General features: G+C 42.6%; 1 protein-coding gene across 3 annotated transcripts in view; it reads left to right on the top strand.

The window, feature by feature from the left end:
* The window catches only part of ephb1 (EPH receptor B1), a 164,256-nt gene extending 152,394 nt beyond the window's left edge, over positions 1–11,862 (top strand). For all 3 annotated transcript variants that reach the window (XM_085805599.1, XM_085805597.1, XM_085805596.1), the window contains 5 exons: positions 3,246–3,395; positions 5,291–5,484; positions 6,664–6,819; positions 7,679–9,164; positions 11,368–11,862. In XM_085805599.1, coding sequence (XP_085661725.1) covers positions 3,246–3,395; positions 5,291–5,484; positions 6,664–6,819; positions 7,679–7,787 — 609 coding nt within the window. In that variant the 3' untranslated portion in view covers positions 7,788–9,164; positions 11,368–11,862. The remainder of the gene's footprint in view (positions 1–3,245; positions 3,396–5,290; positions 5,485–6,663; positions 6,820–7,678; positions 9,165–11,367) is intronic.
* Positions 11,863–19,681: the final 7,819 nt, after the last annotated feature.

Genomic DNA, 19,681 nt, shown 5'->3' with positions numbered 1-19,681 from the left:
ACTCTATTTTAGCTGCATTATTTCACTCCACAAGGCAAACAGAAAACAGCTTGTTCCTTTTTTGAGTTGCCAACACAATATACCATATCCAAAGAGCTCTCCCCATGCTTCGAGGCTTCACAAAGCACTCACGCCTTTGTGTTGACATTAGGTCCGTTTTAATTCCCGTCATCACTTCTGCTACCCACCCAACTCATTCCTCGTGGTATTAACGCTCTTTCTACTGGAAAAAAAAATGCCAATACTCTTTATTATGTTTTTGCTTCCTTCCCTGCATGCATGAGCTGTTCAGCACTTCATATTATTAAAGCAGGATTTTGGCAGAGCTATCACTGGCCCACAGCAGTAATTACTACAGGTTTGCATAGCTGCCTCTGACTCACCCGCCTTAGAAATGTTATTACCAAAGTCTCTCTCATTGGAGGCACACAGGGAGCTTCTTGTGATCCTGCGTCTTTGCTGGGGCTATTTCAGTGACACTCAGCTCATATCCCAACAGGGTCCTGGGGCGTGAGACCAGATGTACAGGGCAAACAGGGAGTAATCAAGGAATGACAAAGAGAGGCTGTAATAGCGTTTTGCTAGGAGCACCTTTTTTTTCTCCCTTCATGTTGTTCTGCGTTTATTTCATTCGTTTTTCATCTTGTGTATGTTGGTCCAAACAAAATAATTGACTCCAAGCATCGCCCCTGACAGAGTGACAGATGAAGAAGAAGGGGATTGGCCGTTTTGTATTTTCGTTGGGAAGACATTTGGCTTGTATCTGTGTAGCTCCATTGCCCTTAGACAAAAGAAAGGGCAAAATAAAGTGTCCTGGGGTTTCAGTATAGATGAGATGATTCAGATATGAACAAGTCTGAGATATGAGAAAAGCATTCAAGTCGCTGGGGCATAGATAGCTTTCATTCAACTATTGATCTGATGCTCTCCATCTTTCTTTCTTGCGCTCTGTTTGTCCCAACATTGGCTAATTCCTATAGCGCTTCATATCTTTTTCTCCGCCTTGCTCAATGAGAGCTGAGTGTTGCCTCTGCGTCTTTGCAGTGTATCCATTCAGGGTCAGATGTTAAATCTCTCCTCAGTGTCAGCATCCTCTCAAAGGTCAAATCTGAAGAGGTGCTCATTCATGGGCTCGGCCTCTCCACCTCTGCACCTCCACACAGCACAGACCTGCAGAAGCTACATACTACAGTATACACACAGCATGGAAACCACACTAACAAAGCTGTGTGGGGTATCTTGTGGGTACGACAGCATATCAATTGATGGCTATAATAATGATAAAAATAGAAGGTCATCTCACCGGTCAGTGCTCAGGCCCTAATTTCCTTCACCAAGGAGGTTGTGTTTGCGCTCGTTTCTGTGTGTTTGTCAGCAGGATTATGCAAAAAAGTACTGATCCGATTTGTACTGAACTTAGTGGAAGGATGGGACTTGAGCCAAACAAGACCCATTAAATTTTGGGGGAGATCCAGATCATTTACTATTAATTAGATTTTTTTGTGTTTGTTTCTTGAAAGTCTTGGAAATATGTTCTTTGACATTGGCCCTTGGCAGAAGTCTGAGCCGTCTGAGTGCGGCTCTAGTTACATAAATAATAGGATTTAATTTACATTAAATCCACCATGGGCACCACCTGAAGAAGGGAAGGGTAGCCAACTCTCATCAAATGTACTAACAATCTAATCAATTTGGAAATCTGTTTAATTACGATGTGTCTTTGTGTTTGACTGTCTGCTAAACAGACAAGACACTAGACTGCTGAGTGCATACTTCTGCATGTCTGTCACATGTAGATTATTATCTGGATCTCTACTAAAATGTACAAACTCACAGATTTCAACTCGATAAACATTTCTCATCTTTTACATTAAGAACCACACATTTCTGTGTAGCTGACAAAAATGTTGAAATATGCTGTAAAGTGAGACGTGATTAAAACAAAATCAACCAGACAAATTCAACCACCAACAGTGAATGGCTTCCCATCTGGTCTCAGCTCCACGTCTCCACCATGTTTAGTGCATGATCCTGCTGATGAACAAACAATCAAGCAAACAGACCAATACATACACAAATGGTTAAGTGCAAGTGTCTGGTTTGACCAGGCCACACAAAGGTTGCAGGTGCAGCAGCTCATACTGAAGGGAAGAGAGAGCCTGCAGCGAGACCGAGAATAAGGGAACCAGAGAAATGAGTGCAGTGGGCGTAGTTGACCTGGTGATGTCATAGGTCATAGGCCACATAGTGACACTGACCAGTGGTGCCTGGTTGTTAGGTCCATGGTCAGGCTTCATGCAAAGCTGTGAAACCTGAGGAGCTCTGGTCGTTGAGTTTAGTTCAAAACACACAATGAGCACATTGATCTTTGGAGTCCCAGGAGGTCCTACAGCTCTTTCCGATATTCTGTGTCCACCGCTGCAACGTGGAAACACCCAGAACAGGCATTTTCTGAATCCCATTCTCCTCACCCATCTCTTGTTTCTCTGACTCTCTCTGTTTCTCCATCTCCCCACCTCCCTGCCTCGCTCTCTTTGACTCCTCTCTGCCTTCCTCGCTCTGAGAGAGCCAGCAGGGAGCAGGGTGGTCTGTGTAGGTTGCTCTCTGGGTTTGGGTTTGTTTCCAACAGCAGCTTATCTGCCAATGCTCAGGTTTAGCTAATTGGCATTATTAAAGTGTTGGCAAGCTCAACTCAGATATAAGAGGTGGTGCTGTGGGGGGTGTGGGGGCACAAACAGGGATTTGTGTGTGCGCCTGTGTCTGTTTGTGTGAATGGGCGTGCATGTACAGTCATCTATGTCTTTGCCTGTGCATATGTTCCCGAGTGTGTGTCTGTGTGTGTGCGTGTGGAATTTTAAACAAGCAGCTGTCAATTTCAATCAACAGGGCGCGTGGCGTGCCTGAGGCCCAGGTAGCCCAATTACAGGCAGACACGCTCGACGTACAAGCAGAAGCCCAGGCCTATCTTCCTTTATTCAAACAGGGAGAGGAGACGCTAAATGTAATGTTGGTCGATGTGTGAAGGGCGAACACTGTTGGGAGCAGCTGCTGAGGCAGAGGCAGAATCTGGTGAATGTTTTGGCTGCTGGATTGATTCACTGGGTAGATGCGGGGTTAAAGAGCTAGATGGATGGTGGAGAACAGTCAAGTATGGCTGACTCTGTTGGGTCACCTCTGAAAGCAGTTTTTAATATCAGAATATTTCATTCTTTTCACCATCTCTGCCTCTTTTTTTCTCTCATCAGGGTGGGAAGATCCCAGTGAGGTGGACAGCACCAGAGGCCATCGCTTACAGAAAGTTCACCTCGGCCAGTGACGTGTGGAGCTACGGCATCGTCATGTGGGAAGTGATGTCATTCGGAGAGAGGCCTTACTGGGACATGTCCAACCAAGATGTACGTTTTTCTATGTACACATCAAAAATCATTAAAAACCTTTGCTTGAGAATGAGATGATATGAAATTATGAAGAGGGGAGAAGTTTTATTAAACAGGACGTGCAGAAACGTGTAACTGTACGCACTAATGTGGCATGGCATCACCACTGATGAAGTAGCAGTTTTCCAGGAGGTTCAAGTACCTATTTCATAAGATCATAAAAAGGAACATTTAAGCCGGGCTTTATCACTTTTCCCAGCTTCAGTGCAATAAAAAAACAAGTTTGAATCTGAATAAACTGCATCATTAACAGAACGTCCATTTCCGTACACATGCGGTTGTACTTCCTTTTCACCCCATAGATACACAATCAAGGATAATGCTAAGAGAGGAAGCTGTAATAAATCACACTTTTTTTTTATCAGTTCCCATCTCATAGCATCATCACTGATGTCCTTGACTCTGACTTTGAAAGCAGACTTATTATAGCCAAACTCACACTAGCCCCTTTCCTTCCTGGTCGGCTTTTGAGAGCAGTGAATGATTGCTGAGAGCTCTGCTTTGTTCTCCATGTCCGTTTGGAAAAGCTCCATATACACACACACATACATAGACTCCCATAAACAGTCACATAGCCACCAACACAAACACACACAACCATTGGATATAGTCCCATAGCATGAGGTCTCTCTCCCTAAGCTGTCTTAGTGAGACGACTAGCCAGCCATCAGGCCTCTATGGACCCCACTCCACAAGGAGCGTCCAACCCAGCAGATGTTGCCTCAGTGGGCCAGCAGCAAACACTGCCTGGTGGGACTAATGCAGGGAGGAGGACTGGCACCACTCAGCGTGTGCGGCTGCTGAGTCTACGCACGCACATGCACGCACGCACGCACACACACACGCACACACACACAACCACTCCATATGCACCATTTGTCAAGATTCTGCTGAATTGCAGTCAACTCTAGAGTTGCCAACCTCCAGAGCAGCCTCTAATTTTTAATGATAGTATCTTTTACACTTGATTTCACATCAAACCCTCATCTTGCAACTATGCATTTTTAAGAAAAGATTACATCTATAGACTGCATGTATCTATATGTGTTAGTTGGCTCCACCAGTGTGCAGTGCAGCGACTTGTATTGTCTACAATGGGGTTTCACAAGTATAGAATAAACATGTTTCCCTTCATCACCTCATCTTTAAGTCATTTGTACTTTTGCTACAAATCATGTATTATACAGATAACAAACAAAACACAAGGATCATTGAATTATATGTACTTCACCAGACCCTCTTCAAGTTCTTTCTGAACTTCATTCAACTCAGAAACACTTGAGTCTTGACTGTGACTGCCCTGAAACTCTGTCTAACAAGGCCAGGATGGCCTGTGCTGCCTTCGAAGAGAGGTGTCAGGAAGCTGTACTTCACAGTGTTAATTATATGCAATCTGCCCATTCCCCAGTGACTCCTTTCTACAACGACACTACCTCTGCTCCCCTTTCCTTCTCTTTCCTCACTCTGTCCTCCAGGAGTGACATGTGATTGGCTAGAGTCGAGTGGAAGGGCACATCAGCCTGAATGCTAACTGTCGGCTGAGTGACCAGGGAGAGAGCCAAGGGGAGAGAGTGTCTGTTTGTTGGGGGGAGGGGGGGTTGATGTTGAGACAGTGGCGTTGCGTGTCGGGATTACAGAGTGGATATGCTTAATGTCATCAGACACCGAAAACTCAGTCAAATGAGTGTTTTGTTTTTAATGAAGTATATTATTGACAAGCAGCCAGCTTGTAGAAAAATCCTATTAGTGACAGCAGTTGGTTGTAATTACTGTATGACTTGTGTTGTATGCAGAATTATCAGTTCTATCAGAATAGATAACACCTGCACCCCTTCCCACCCTGACTCCCTTAGGTGATTAATGCCATTGAGCAGGACTACCGTCTGCCACCACCCATGGACTGCCCCAGTGCCCTGCACCAGTTAATGCTGGACTGCTGGCAGAAAGACCGCAACGTACGACCCCGCTTCAACGACATCGTCAGCACCCTGGACAAGATGATCCGTAACCCCACCAGCCTCAAAGCTGTAGCCAACATCCCCGCAGTGTGAGTAAAAACACTTTTTCAACACTTTCTACATAAACACAAACATTCACCCTGAAGCAGACATTAAATACACACAAATATACTTTTCATCTGTTTATACAGACACTATTTACACTTGCTGTCAGCACCCAGCAAGTAGCTACATGCTTACTTTTTTATCCTCTCATAAAATAAACATGGATTCATTACTGTTGATTGCATTAAACCTGAACTTTTCTTCCCCGGGATTTTTTTTCTACCCCTCGCATTGGCCTCAGAAAGTTCACTTTTTCTACATTTTGTGGTAATACATAAATTATTCTTAGACCATAATGACAGAGAAAAAACATGTTTTTAGAGAAATTAAAACATACAGAAACATCTAATTTACATACATATTCAGAATGTTTACGCGTTATTTTGTACAGGGCCTATTGGCCTCGATTTGTTTTGAATCTTACTGGGCACGATTCTGCCGGTTTTGCAAACCTTGTTTTTTTTCCCCATAGTTTCTCATAGATCCTCTCAAACTCAGTCAGATTGAAGACTGTAGACTGTCTGTGAACTGAAAGCTTTAAGTTTCTCCAATTCAATTACCAGGCTTTGGCTGGGCCGCTGAGGGTCATTCACAGACTTGTCCTGAAGCCACTTGTTTAGGCTGTGTGGCTTTGGTTTATTGCCATGTTGTAAAGGCAACTTTTTCTCCCCATGTGAGTTAAAATGTGTGCACTGAAGCATGTTTTCCTTCAAGGTCCCTCCTCCTGAGTGTAGCTCGGTTTACTCTTTCTTTAATTGTGACCAGTTTCCTAATGTCTGACAGTGTGGAGCATCGCTGCAGTATTCTGGGGAAGTGATGAGTGGTATCTAAGTTTATTGGCTCGTTGCAGAACTTGGCATTCAGGGCAATGAGTGAAGCTTCTCTCCTGCGATAGAGGAGAATCTCTGCTCTTTGTAAACTTTTTATCACAGACAGATGTCAATCGATAGATGGGGTCAGAATACTTTTCAGGGCAAATAATACATAAGCACTTTCTCCTCAATCTTGCATTTTCTTTCTCTCACACACACAACCATGCAAACACTAAAAACCATAATTTTTATCCTTCTCTTTAAATCCCTCTTGCGCATATTGCATCAAAGCATCGCTATATATCTCCTCTCACCCCCCTCCTGCTCTCTCTCTCTCCCCCTCCCCTGCAGGCCTTCTCAGCCACTGTTGGACAGATCCATACCTGACTTCAACACCTTCAGCTCAGTAGAGGACTGGCTCACTGCCATCAAGATGAGCCAGTACAGAGACAACTTCCTCAACTCAGGCTTTACCTCCCTGCAGCTGGTGGCTCAAATGACCTCAGAGTGAGTTCACTGCCTCGTGTGCAGACGACGAGTTTCAAGCCCATATGGCGCTTGATGGGCACACTTATATTGAAATGACTCCACGTCGAGTGCATGTATTTTTGGCTTGAATGCACGGAGTGACTCAAGTATTTGAATGATTGCATCAAACTAAAGCCTGTATGGGATATGCATAAAAATATGACTCATTAGAACAGAAAATAACATAGTCATTTTGGTGTGAATGTTTCCATCTGGGCTATTCAATTGTAATAATTATATAGATATAATAATTCAACATTTTCTGACAACAATGTTCCAAAATGTGGATATACTGTAGATGTAAATCCTTTCACTACACATTTTCAGAGGCATATGCATGCACTGCTGTTTATTTGGAGAATTTCAAAGGTTGGGTCATGATAGCAATTCTCCTAGCACATGTAATATCAATAGACATAAATATTGCACTCCATTTATTTTAATTAACAATGTTGCTCGGTCTACAACTTTATGCGAAATATAAAATCCGTCTAACAGTTTTTTATTAAAAATGTATGCTTGAGGCTTGGTGGCATTTATGCAGTCTCTTTTGCAATGCAAAGCAACATAGATTACTAATTACTCTCTCAAGTGATGGAATTAATTTTGTAAATTTGTGTTTACATTTATTCAGGCTTTCCATCCTGAACTTGTTTTCATACAGTCATGTTCGGATTGTAAATGCACCAGGAAATACAATGCAATTTTTTTGACAGTATAATGGCCTCATACTCAGATGATCTATTCAATCTTCAATGTGATGGAAATCCTCCCATCTATTGCTTCAAAATATGTTCTTGGTTTTCAATTTCCTTTTACTCTGCCTCTTTCCCTCTAGGGACTTGCTGAGAATAGGAGTGACCCTGGCAGGCCACCAGAAGAAGATCCTCAGTAATATCCAGTCCATGAGGGTGCAGATGAGCCAGTCACCCATCACTATGGCATGACTACAGGGGGCGCTGTGCCACGGAACAGGCAGCATTCGCAGGACCAACAACAATGGCAGCCCTCGAATGACCCCCGATCCATCGGAACGCGCCAGAGTGGAGACTATTGTCTTAATCTAATCCACAAACCATGACAACAGGAGACCAGGGTCTACACCACCACTTGGTTAATAGCTATCACACTTCATGCAATCCACGCCAGGAGTTCAGGGTTCAGACTTGATACTGTTTCTCTACCGATCCACAAAAAGAGGACAGGCATCATTTTGCTGTGGGTATAAACAGCCATTAATGTCATTGTGAACCAAAATAACCACCAATCAGATGTCGACACAGGGAACCTCTCACAAGTTCAGACTACATGGTAAAATGAGTGATATTGTACTTCTATATTATCTGGACTAGAAAATTGTAAACAGAAGCGTGAGACACTTAGAAACAACATGTGACCTGTGATTTTATCCATTCTGTCGTCAACGTGTGCAATGAAGATGCCTTGACCTGGCCAGAAATACGTCTCAGAAGAAAAAGCAATTACCAGTTGGAACAATTAGAAGAAGAAGAAGAAGAATACAGGGATGTACAGTGGAGCACCATTTTCAACTCTCACATCATCTTTTGCTTGTTTGAAGAATTTGACAAAATGTATCGTAAATGGACTGGTGAAAACTCAGAGCTTAGTTATATTTTTGTCTTCTACCATCTGTTTGTTTGTTTGTTTGTTTGTTTGATCACTATAGCAAGATGCCGTCCACTCGTATTTTAACTTTAACACTACCTGTGGAGTCCTGGGTGGAAGGCCTTGCCAAAGGACTTCTCAGCCAGCCCCACCCAGATTCAGAGAATATAAATATGTTTATCTCTTGCTAAATATGATTATATCTTTCATAATAAACCTTCATATTGAAGGTGATATGTATGATTATGTATGTACAGAACTCTCTGCTTGCATTTTTGGCAAAGACATGTTTGTTGACTAGATTGTGATAGACACATGCAATGTGTGGATTCCTACGGTGCCCTGGTTCCCTTCGGACGACTGAACAACGGACACTTGGCTTGTTCCAGGGGCACAAGGACAATCCTGTTTGAATCTGACCTGAGGGAAATGTTAAAAGGAATCATGGGCGAAGAATTGGTATTGTAGATCTATATGAAATTTTGCTGTAGGAGTTAAAATAATTGACAAAATTCCATTTATTGGAGATCATGTTAAATGTGGGTGTACACATGCTGTCTCTTGCTGGTGAGCACTTACTTGTACAGATATGATTTATGTTATTTTTTTCTTTTTGATCTGTTGTTGTTTGTATTGGGAGTGCTCAGCGCCATCCAGAGGGGAATTAAACACCCCGCCTCGGCCGGCCCAAATCCATGGTAAGTAGCTACTGATCACACAGTAAAAACACTACTTAACTTCAAATTGCTCTATATCGGGCGGATTTTATTTTGGGCAAATCCAGTTAGTCTTTCTCATGGGTGCCGCAAATATCTTGGCCAAGGCAAGAGTCTGAGATGCATGGCAGTGGGTTAGACTAATCAAGGCACTGGAAATCGGAGTGAATCAGCATCACTTGTCTACACAGTGAAACTGAACATCTGGGCTGAGGTTTGCCAACAGACGCCTGATGCCATTCCGATGAACATGCAGACTTAAACTGCCCACACGAGCACAGCGCTCGCAGTGCGGCACAGCCTCCCGTAGACTGCTGACGACAAACTCTCTCACTCTCACTATATGCAGCTGCCATGTGTGTAGGCAGGATGAGTGCAAACTGCCACGGTGCCACCGAGAGTTTCACACTCTCTATAATTATAAGATGTAGAAATTAGTTTTTGGAAATGTTTCCTCTGGTTGAACTGGAGATGTCTACGTTATTCCCAAATTAATGTCGTGGAAGACTATGAAATTAAAAGATGAAATTATTAATTAACTATGAAATTATGGATTGTGACGTTTTTTTCTTTTATATCTTGGCATTGTGCTTCATGATTGGACTGGGCAATGTGTTTTTTATTTTGTCCCCTCTTGCTGGTAACTGGCCTGTCTCCAGCTTTGGGAAAGTGTTGATGAAATGTGAGCCACTTTGGCCTTTAGAAATTGAGAGCAAACTGACCTGAGTGTTGCTCTGACAATATTCAGCTGTGGCTGTATGTCAAAGGGAGTCTCTTAAGTCTCTTAGCTCACAGACAATTATCATGAGCTATTGTAGTATCAATTCTTTGCAGTAGCTTTGACCTCACTAAAATCTTTTGGCCCTATTTTAAGAGAGAGATGAGTGACGACAGTTCTAGCTACCTTGCATCCAAAATTAGAAATTGATGGCAGGCCCATTAGCAGATTATTAAGTATACTCACCACCCTCAAGTTATCCTCCCCCTCCTCTGTCTGTCCTGCCCTCTCTCCTGGCTACTCCAGCTGGCTGGCAGATCTCCAGCTCATTTATCCTGGGTGTAACCAAGCTGTCCTGGGCCAGGGCATGGGCTGGGGCTGGGGCTGGGCTGAGCCGGGCTGGGCCAGAGCTGGCCTGAGAAATGGTTGGCTCCATGCTACAGTGGGCCCAGGCAGGGGTGCAAACATCTGCTGGGACCCCCATCTGACAGGCATCAGCCACAGGGTGGGAGACTGATGGGACCATCAAAAAATAAACATACACAGACACACTGAGCAACCGTTAATTATGTTATTCTCGTGTCTGGTTTCTAGCCCGATGCTTACTGAAGAAAAAAGTGAGCAGAGACCGACTGAGTGTGTGCATATTATGTGATAAAGAGAGAGGGATGAGTCAGTTTACTGGAGGGTGGGGTTACAGAGCAGGAGCGGCATATAGAAGACATGGTTAGATGAAAGTCAGAAACTTAAGTTAATTGAAGCCAATCAGCCACTCTCGCCTTCCAGTGTAGTTTATATGGCAACATCTTATTCAATATAGAAATAATTATAGAATTGTTTATGTCTGTAGTTTGTTAATAGAAAATACTGCAATCAAGCAACTGGATTGGCTCATGGACAAAATCAATTGCCTCTTCTTTGCAATTCTCTGAGTCATTGATTTACCAAGTATTCCTAAATATAATCACATACTCCTTGAGATTGGCATAAATCCCTTTCACTGAAGCCACTGATTCAATTTGAATGCATTAGTCCTCCATTCAGCTCTGTCCTATGTATTTGCTTTGCAAACCAAGAGCCTGTGAATGAGATGATAGAATGTATTCATTATGCAACAGTGTAATTCTTTCTTTCTCCATTCGCTCTGTTTGTCTTCTAAATATCTGACTGTAATGACACTCCAGTGTGATGAATGGAGAGGCGCTTTGCCATACCTCTCTGAACGTTGTCTCATATGGAAGCCATTCATCACACGGTGATACAAAACACAAGAACAGAGCTTGTTAAATGTTTCATGGTGCTGTAACTGTCTGAGGAGTGACCAACGATCCTCTTAGTTGCTAAATTCATGCCTGTCATTTATAGGTCAGAACAGTGGAAGCCGTGTTCACCTGCAATAATGTGACGTGACTCTCTGCAAAACTAAACTTGTTAAACTACTCCATCCTCTTTTTTCTTCTGTTACAGACTGCAGACTGAGAGATTTACACACAAATAAAACAGCATCTACACGGCACTTCATGTCCACACACACACACACAAACACACATTCACACACATTGAAAACCCAGAAGAATTTGCTGTCGGCAGCCGGTTGGGAGGAAGACCAGGACAAATGGGACCTTTCCATGACACCAGTCACAACCTCCGTCTATGGTACACAATGGATGGTGAAGCTGAATATGCGTGTGCACATGTCACAGTTTGTTTATTTGTGTGCGTGTGAGAGAGACTGATTTCATGTGTGTGCATAGGCAGATTTGTGTACAGACATTTATGTGTGCACAGGTACAATGTTTAAGAGTGTGAACGGTTCCTTTCCTTTTTGTTTCTGTTTCTGTATAGCTACCACTTGTAAATTGTGACAAGTATGTGTCAAGAGTTTGTAAGCTGTAACTTTCTGAGAACTATTGTACTAAAATGCACTCAATAAAGGCCTTGGAAAACAAGTCAATCACTTTATGGTGTGTGACTCAGTGGGTGATAATTCTGTTTTCATTAATGGCGAGTCAAAAAAGCAAGGGAGGAAGGGTTATTATCCAGTAACACTACTGTCAGCGCTGTGCATGAATATGACGTCTAATGCTTGGTTTCATAATGGCTGAGGAAATAAACAGCTTTTTGTCAGTGCCGGTCCGCCTGGCAGCACGTGTTAAAAGCCATCAGCCACTAATAAACGGGCCGTCACTGGGATTACACGCAACCCCAAAAATTGGCTCTCCAAGAAAAGTGACAATATTTTGACAAACTGTTGGAAATTATCCTCCCATCAAAACTCTTCCCGCAGCCTCCAACACATAGTTAGCCATGCACATACAGTAAAAGACAAGTAGTTACAGTAAGCTCGTAAAGTCTAGGTTGCCAGGGACTTGCGGAGCACTTCACACGGGAAAGTGTGTTGCACAGTAATGATATGGTTAATGAGGTGAGTCAAAAGATACGGGAATGTATCCAACTCTCAGCATTCCTCCATAACTGTTTATTGACTCTAATTGATTGATAATATCCAGCTTCATATTAGCAGGGGGACTGCTGTGCTGGGCCTGTGCCAAACAGAGAGGAAGCCAACAAGATTCATGAAACAGTCAATTTTCCATCTTTTCAAGTTTGTGATGGCGCCTCAGTCGTCACTTTGTCCTTTTGAGGAAGTGCTGAAAGTGTCTGCTGCTCTCCTACAGATCTTTTGACAAAGATGCCCAAGCGGTGACAACGGGGGTATCTCTGAATTAAGCTTGATTCCAAACGTCAGATTATTTCTTCCCAAAGATACTGGTTTACAGGAGACAAACTACTATGACTTGGATCTGTCTATATCTGCTTGTTTGATCAGACATTGATCATACAGTACAAACATGTAAATGTTTTTAAAATGGTGGTGGGGGGGTCAATTCAATTATGATTCACAACATTTCAGCAGTAAGTATCAAATGATGTCCAACCATAACACTTTAACTTGGTTGTGTCTTTTGCTACCAACAAAAAATATATGGTCTGTGTGTTTATCAAAATGGGCAGCAAAGGCCCATGGGTATTGTAGTATTTAGAGCCATTCATCACTGCAAAATGACAGATGAAAACACAGTGTCTCAGAAAAGAAGCTGTGATCATTAATTGGTGTCCATAATCAAAACCTACAGGACTGTTACATTATCTAAGAAATTACCGTGTTTCTGTGTCAAGTTTAAAGACCTATCTGAAATGTGAAGACAGCATGTGGGAAATTATTTCCAGAACCAGCAGGTTCTCTCACTTACCAAGTCTACAGCACCAGATTTGGAAATGTAGTCAGACACATTTTTTTTTAAAGAAAAAGCTCAGACAAATTGAAGGTGATTACCCAGACTGGCCATAATATTTACAGGCTGCCCTCCTTGTTCAACTTTGACCTTAACAGTAAATGTGTTGCAGCAGTGCACACAGAGATTTCCTGTGCAATGAAGGACCAACATTGGAGGTCATTTCAAGTGAAGTGGTTTTCATCATCTGAATAAACCTACAGGTTTTTTTTTACAACCTGTGGTTGTCACAGCTCTTTTCTCTTGGCCCCCTCATACTTTGTTGCCATGGTTCCAGATCTCTGTAATTACTCCAGATTGTTATTGTTACCTATAGAAAGACCCCAGTTGTATAAAATGGAAAATTATCTTTAATGGCTGAGGTCTTTGTCAGGAAATACTTAACACTACTTAACACCCTCTCTCATACTGCTGCATGTTTCACAGGAGATGCCTTATTGCCCAGGAGACAGTTCAAGGTCATATGGATGGTTTAATTGCACTTGTAGGGCTCCGCTAATAGTTAAAGGGATGTAATGACCATTGATATGGTGATGTTGTTAATAGCATCCTTCCCCTATGGCTTTAGCTTAATTGGGCCTGTTTGTCACTTTAATCAGAGCAATTAGAAAGACAGAGGAAGATACTGCCCTCATGACGAGCAGCAGTACATTACATTAGGAGTGAAAGCTGATTTGTGTGTGTGTGTGTCTGTGTGCAAGAGAGATGGCAGGGGATAGACAGATTGCAGCTGACAGAAAGCCAAAGAGGTGAAGACGGACACGAGGGCAGAGCCGGTTCTCTTAAACATATACTTCACCCGCAACAAGGTGTTTATCACAGACAGAGGGGTAGGTTCATTTTATTTCACATTAAAGTCACAGGAAGTTTGAAAAGTGACTTCTCAGCAGCAAATCTTCACTTTAATCAATATTCCCTGAGCAATCACCTGCGAGAAAGGGATTGGTGCACAGCGGGGAACCCCTGCTGAGAGAAGGGGAGAGAGTTGGAGAAAAAGCAATCCATCCAGCGGTGCAGATCAGAGTGTGGGAGTAGAAAACTTGGAGGGAATACTGAGTGAAGGACAGTGTAGGAACATAATGAACTTACGACCATGGCACGAAGACGATGGCACAGAGACAGAGTCCTGGCAGGAAAGAGGGAGAGAAATGGTAAAGCCGAAGGTAGGCATTTCTCGCATACGTTTTTGTAGCTGTGTCCTTAAAGCACCAGTGTGTGTGTGTGTGTGTGTGTGTGTGAGCATTTCTAAAATATTTATTTAGCAAAACACAGAGAAATACCGAAACTCGATCCCCGGTGACTCCCCTCACGAGATTGTCTGAGGCCTAAATCTAATCTCAGCACTTGCTGGCTGCAGGGCCTGGGTAAGCTGTCTGCATATTTACAGTGATCTTGGGGGCCTAGGAAAAGCCTGGAGCACAAACTGCTCGAGGAGACCCGAGTCTGAATGTGGTTCACAAGCTCCTGTTCTCTGATGTCCATAATTTTACGAGTAATCACGAAAAACAAGAAAGGTGGTGTTACAAATTAAGGGCAAAATCACAGACTACTACCGTAAACTGTCTGGGATGACACTGGACGGATGAAGCACAGTTTGCTCAAAATATGTTCCCTCGTTTGCTGGTTTTGATTGTGGCGACATGGCGTTGACAGAATTACCCGTGGGTGCTAAATTAGGGTGACATCTTGTGATGCGACTCATTCTCCTCAAACCATTCAGTCAACCTTAAAAGAAGTCAGCTCTAAAAAGGAGAAAACCTCAGGAGGAGAAAAAGAGGAGGGATCCTTCTTTCAGGATACATGGACATTCAATAGATGTAGACATTAGGCAGAAATAATAATCAATCATGTAGAAACAGAATGATTATACATTAGATTCTAATGAAAAGGATCTGGCAAGACCACTTCTATCCCATGAAGACCGGAGGACAGGACAGGCTTTGTGTACACACACAAGGCAAACTTCAAGGATGTTATTCATACAGAGATATAATCAAAGAAATAAGAGGCTGAATCTCCTAGAGGGAAGAAAAATCAGAATTGGAGACGTTTGCCCTCTGCTGTCTGGTCATATGATATTAATAGAAAAAAGGTAAAATGAGTGAAAGACTGCACTCTGCCTCCATAAACAGTAATAGAGCACAAGTATAGAGCCCTCTGACTCATGCGGCCACGTGTGGTCTGGCTGAAAAGGTATTAACCTTCAGCTTCTTTTTTTTTTCTTCCTGCTTCAAACGCCACATTTGGCCTTTGCACAATCCTGCTCAATTTATTCCACCGTTACACAACGGAGAATTTGCATTTCACTTGTTCGGTAATTAAGTTATTGATGGACCTCAGTGAATTTGCTAAATGTGGAAATACTGCTTTGCTTAATCAAGATGTCAGTTGAGGGATTCAAAGTGTATCTCTCTTAATAGTAGAGGACATTTCTCCTTTTATGTATAGGAAGAGAAATCCGGCACCTGGGTCAAATGAGATTTTATGTCTCAGAGGAGTTCATCAAATTTAATTATGATACATATAATTACCAAAAGCAATCTTCTGTGTGGTAGGAATAATCATTTCAGAGATGTTGGCACCTGCAGGGGTAACGCGTAATTTCAAGACAGACAAGAGTGACAGGAGAGAGAGAGCGAGGGAGGGAGAAAGAGACAGGAAGGCTCCACTGGGAAAACAACAGCAGTCAGACTGCGACAGTGTGCTATTTACTATCCCAAAGAATTACGTTTGATTGCGAAAACATGGCCATCTTATATCATAGTTGTGCTTGAGAGGACATAAACAAAAACCTCACAGAAACCAGATGTTTGTAAATGAGCTGGGTTCATCACAACCGTGTGAAGAAAGACAAAGTAGTAGTTGTGCAGCAGGTACGGAGCGAACAGTGGGAGCCGGAGGAAGAGGTGAGTTATATGATGGCTCCAGGATCACAGCCGTAATTGGTTCTTTCTCGGGGTGAGAAGGGGTAGGGGTTATGCGGAGAGACATTACCCGCCTTTCGCGCACACACAGATACACACATACACACACTCTGCCTCACTAGCTCCCCACCTGTCCCAGAAACCCCCCGCAGAGCCTAATCCCACACATAGCCCCTCTCAGCTCCGCCCGCCTTCGATTGCTGCAAAAATCAATGAAATATTTTCCCACCAAAATGAAGAGGAACAATGGATGAGATCCGCACGTCAAGGTCTTCCTAATTAGAGAGTTCACAGAAAAGGGCTCCTTTTGCTTCATGGCTTGCAGAACAGAGGGAGACAGAGCGGAAGAGAGGAGAAAGAATGGATGGTGAGTGATGAAGGTCATACACTTCCCACTCGGTGCTCCCTTCTCTCTAATATCAACTTCATAACTCATAACCTTGGCTGCCAAGAGTACATCGGAACCACTGACATCCCTCCATGTTTCTAGCCATAGCTGTGCACACAGCATGCCATGCCAGAAGCTACAAGCTTTTCCTCTCCTTGTCTCCTTCCCTGATGTGTAAAGAGACATGTCGCAGTGTTTTATCACATCTAACCCTCAAAATGGAAGTGGAAACCTTGCTATATTGTTGTATTATTGAAAGGCCTTCCGATGTGATGTCTTTGCTCTGGGTTAGCGTAGAGAGTAAACTGCCTCTGTCTTGTGTGGAAACTCTACGATGCCCTTAACTTGACTGTCCTCACAGGGTGACGCAAGAAAGAAGATGATAACAGACAATGCTGACCTCTGTCTAATGAGGGTGTCGGGATAAAGATATTTAAATTTCCCTTTGAGTTTGCCTTTAGCCTTGCCAGTGTCAAGAAGGACAGATAGACTTTACCCCCACTTCTGCTATATACCTGTATCATCATGACTACAGATGATTAATTAAAAAACCCTCAGCTCATTATAAAAAAAATTGAGCACATCACTTTTTCTCCACTCTTACAACAACTTCTCAGAATATATTCTTACGCACGAACGCTGCACGGCCATGATGCATATGAAGCAGGATTGTGTGGAGCGGTGAAACATTGGTTAATGGGTGTCATTACTGCTCTTAACCAGCACCTGCCATCTGTACAGATGCTCATAGCACTGAGAGCTACGTTGCATAGATGCACTTCAGTTGGTATTATGGTATTCATACTTGGCGAAGAGGGATACACTGCACAGTCATACTTTATGTGAAGCTGTTAACTGGCTGCTGCAGAGCTCCACAGGGGAATATGCAACACATTCAGCTTTATGACTCACCAGTGAAGGCACTGACTAAAGAATGTATAAAGTATATACTTTAGATCCCCTGTTCTGATTGGTTAAAACACCCAATAAAAAAAGACCTGTGTCAGTAAACATAAAGGTCCTTCTTGCCAGTGCTGCTGGTGCTGTTTGACTGGAAGTCACAGGCTGACTACTAACACTGAAAACAATTAAAGTGTCCTGATGACCTGCACTGTGGGCATTAACTGCAAAGGTCCTGGTAAATGTTGAGCTATGTGCTCATTTAATCCATGTCCTCCTCCATCTCACATTTAATGTCACTGCTCTACTTTCATCTAGCAATTAAAGCCTGAAAACAATAATTATTCTAATCAGAGGTGGACAACGTACAAGATCAATTACTGTAGATGCTTCTGGTCAAATTACATTCCAGTGAAGTGAAAGTTACAGAGTCACTAAAGTGAACTAAAGTACTGGATTTTAAAAAACATTTCAGTAAAAAAGCAAAAAGTAAATTTTGGATTTTTGTCAGCACATCACTGTATTGCTCCTCAGTGTATTTACAGAATCTATAATGACTCTGAAACAACTTGCTGAAGCACTGACTTTCTGGATGTAGACCCTGTAGAATAAAAAAACTCAAACCATAGAGAAATGGCCACAAAAACAAATCTGACTTTAACAAAAGGAGCCTGTGTTGTTTCATGTTGTTGTCTTGTTTTGATGACGCTTGGCACTGCAAACATTTAAAACAAAAGGAATCCTTCCTGAGGTCTGACATTTCAAATGCAGTTCGACCTGCCTCTGCCACAGAACTGAGCTGTTTAAAAAAAGTGCACAAAAAGCAAAATCACAGTGAGTCAGAGTGACTGCTTTTACCTGCGATGAACACAGTGTACGGTCAACCAAATTTTCGAGTAAAAAAAAAAAAAAGTAATTCCATTGACTAAAAGCTGCTTCAGTGTAAGGGCACTTCATAGAAATGTAGTGGGGTCAAAAGTACAATATTTGTCTTTCAAGTGCAGAGGAATAAAAGTCAGAAATTTCCCCAAAAAATGATATTCAAGTAAAGTACAGATACTTGAAAAATAGACTATAATCATTTAGTATTATTGCATAGCATTCTAGTCAATGTACTTTGTTCCTGTCCATCTCTGAATATAGTAAAGAAAAAACAGCAGAGAGATGGTTTTGCAATGAGATCAGTGAAATTCATGCTTAAATTCAAATTATATGGAAAACACAGCTGTAAAAATGTAGCAACAGGGATAAAATGACACCACACTAAGAAGGCTTCCCTGTCTGGCTCACTCCAGTATGTTGCTTGGTGGATGTATGAAATTATCAGTCCTGACTCAACTGCTCTGCTGATACAAATCACAAAAAAAAACAATGATCAAAAAAGGATTTGCCCATTTACCTCTGTGATATCTAACCACAGACAGGCTTGTTTGAGATATCCATCTCTGAGGCTTCTGCAGCCAGAACAAAGACACTGTGACTGAGTGGAAATTAGTTTGTGGTGATCAAAGTATCTAAAATGCACAGGAATAACAACACCCAACAGCAACAAGTCCTCTGAGGAAAAATATATCATATTCAGAAGTTTTATGAGCGAAATGATCCCTTGATAGTTTGAGTATGTCTTATGTCTCATATTTCTTCCTACATCCTCAGTTTGTCAGCGACAGGAAAGGAACTACAGGTCTATGATGGAAAACATCCTCATTGTTTTCTCCACTAGTCAACCCCAGAATCTGCCGCTTCCTATGATTGTTGTGAAGATGTTACATGGAAAAATAATTCATATCTCATGACTGCAGGACCCTGGAAAGCTGTCTCTGACCTTGTAGGGTCAATACAGTGCTGTTGCTATGTTCATAGATGCACTTAAAAGTGTCAATTTCTGAGTGTTTCCATGTGAGCTCGGTAGCCCGCATCCGCATGTGGGTCTGTGTGTCTCTGTGCGCCCAGATGGTGACTCCTCTGATGGGAGCATGTGTGTGGGTAAGCTGTAACTCAAGAGGCTGGATGGAGGACAGACTAAGTGGCTCTCAGGGGAGAGTCGATCGGTTGTTAAAGACAGTGGAGAGGGACACAACAGCCTCAGCAAACGCTAACAGCCAAAACAGACACACAGCCTTGGTTAGTGTAATTGCTATAGACAGGCAGCCATCTGAATGCCCCCTCTCAGTTGCTCTGTCTCTCTGTCTCTGACACACTCATATTGGCCTTTCCTTGCCCTGCACCTTTCTCCAGTCACTCATGCCAAAGTAACAGGGAGGCTTGTAGAA

Source organism: Trachurus japonicus, chromosome 17 (assembly GCF_045865225.1).
Source record: "Trachurus japonicus isolate A0001 chromosome 17, Traja_1.0".
NCBI lineage: Eukaryota > Metazoa > Chordata > Actinopteri > Carangiformes > Carangidae > Trachurus > Trachurus japonicus.
The sequence above is the reverse complement of the archived record's forward strand: the minus strand, read 5'-3'. Positions and strand labels throughout refer to the sequence as shown.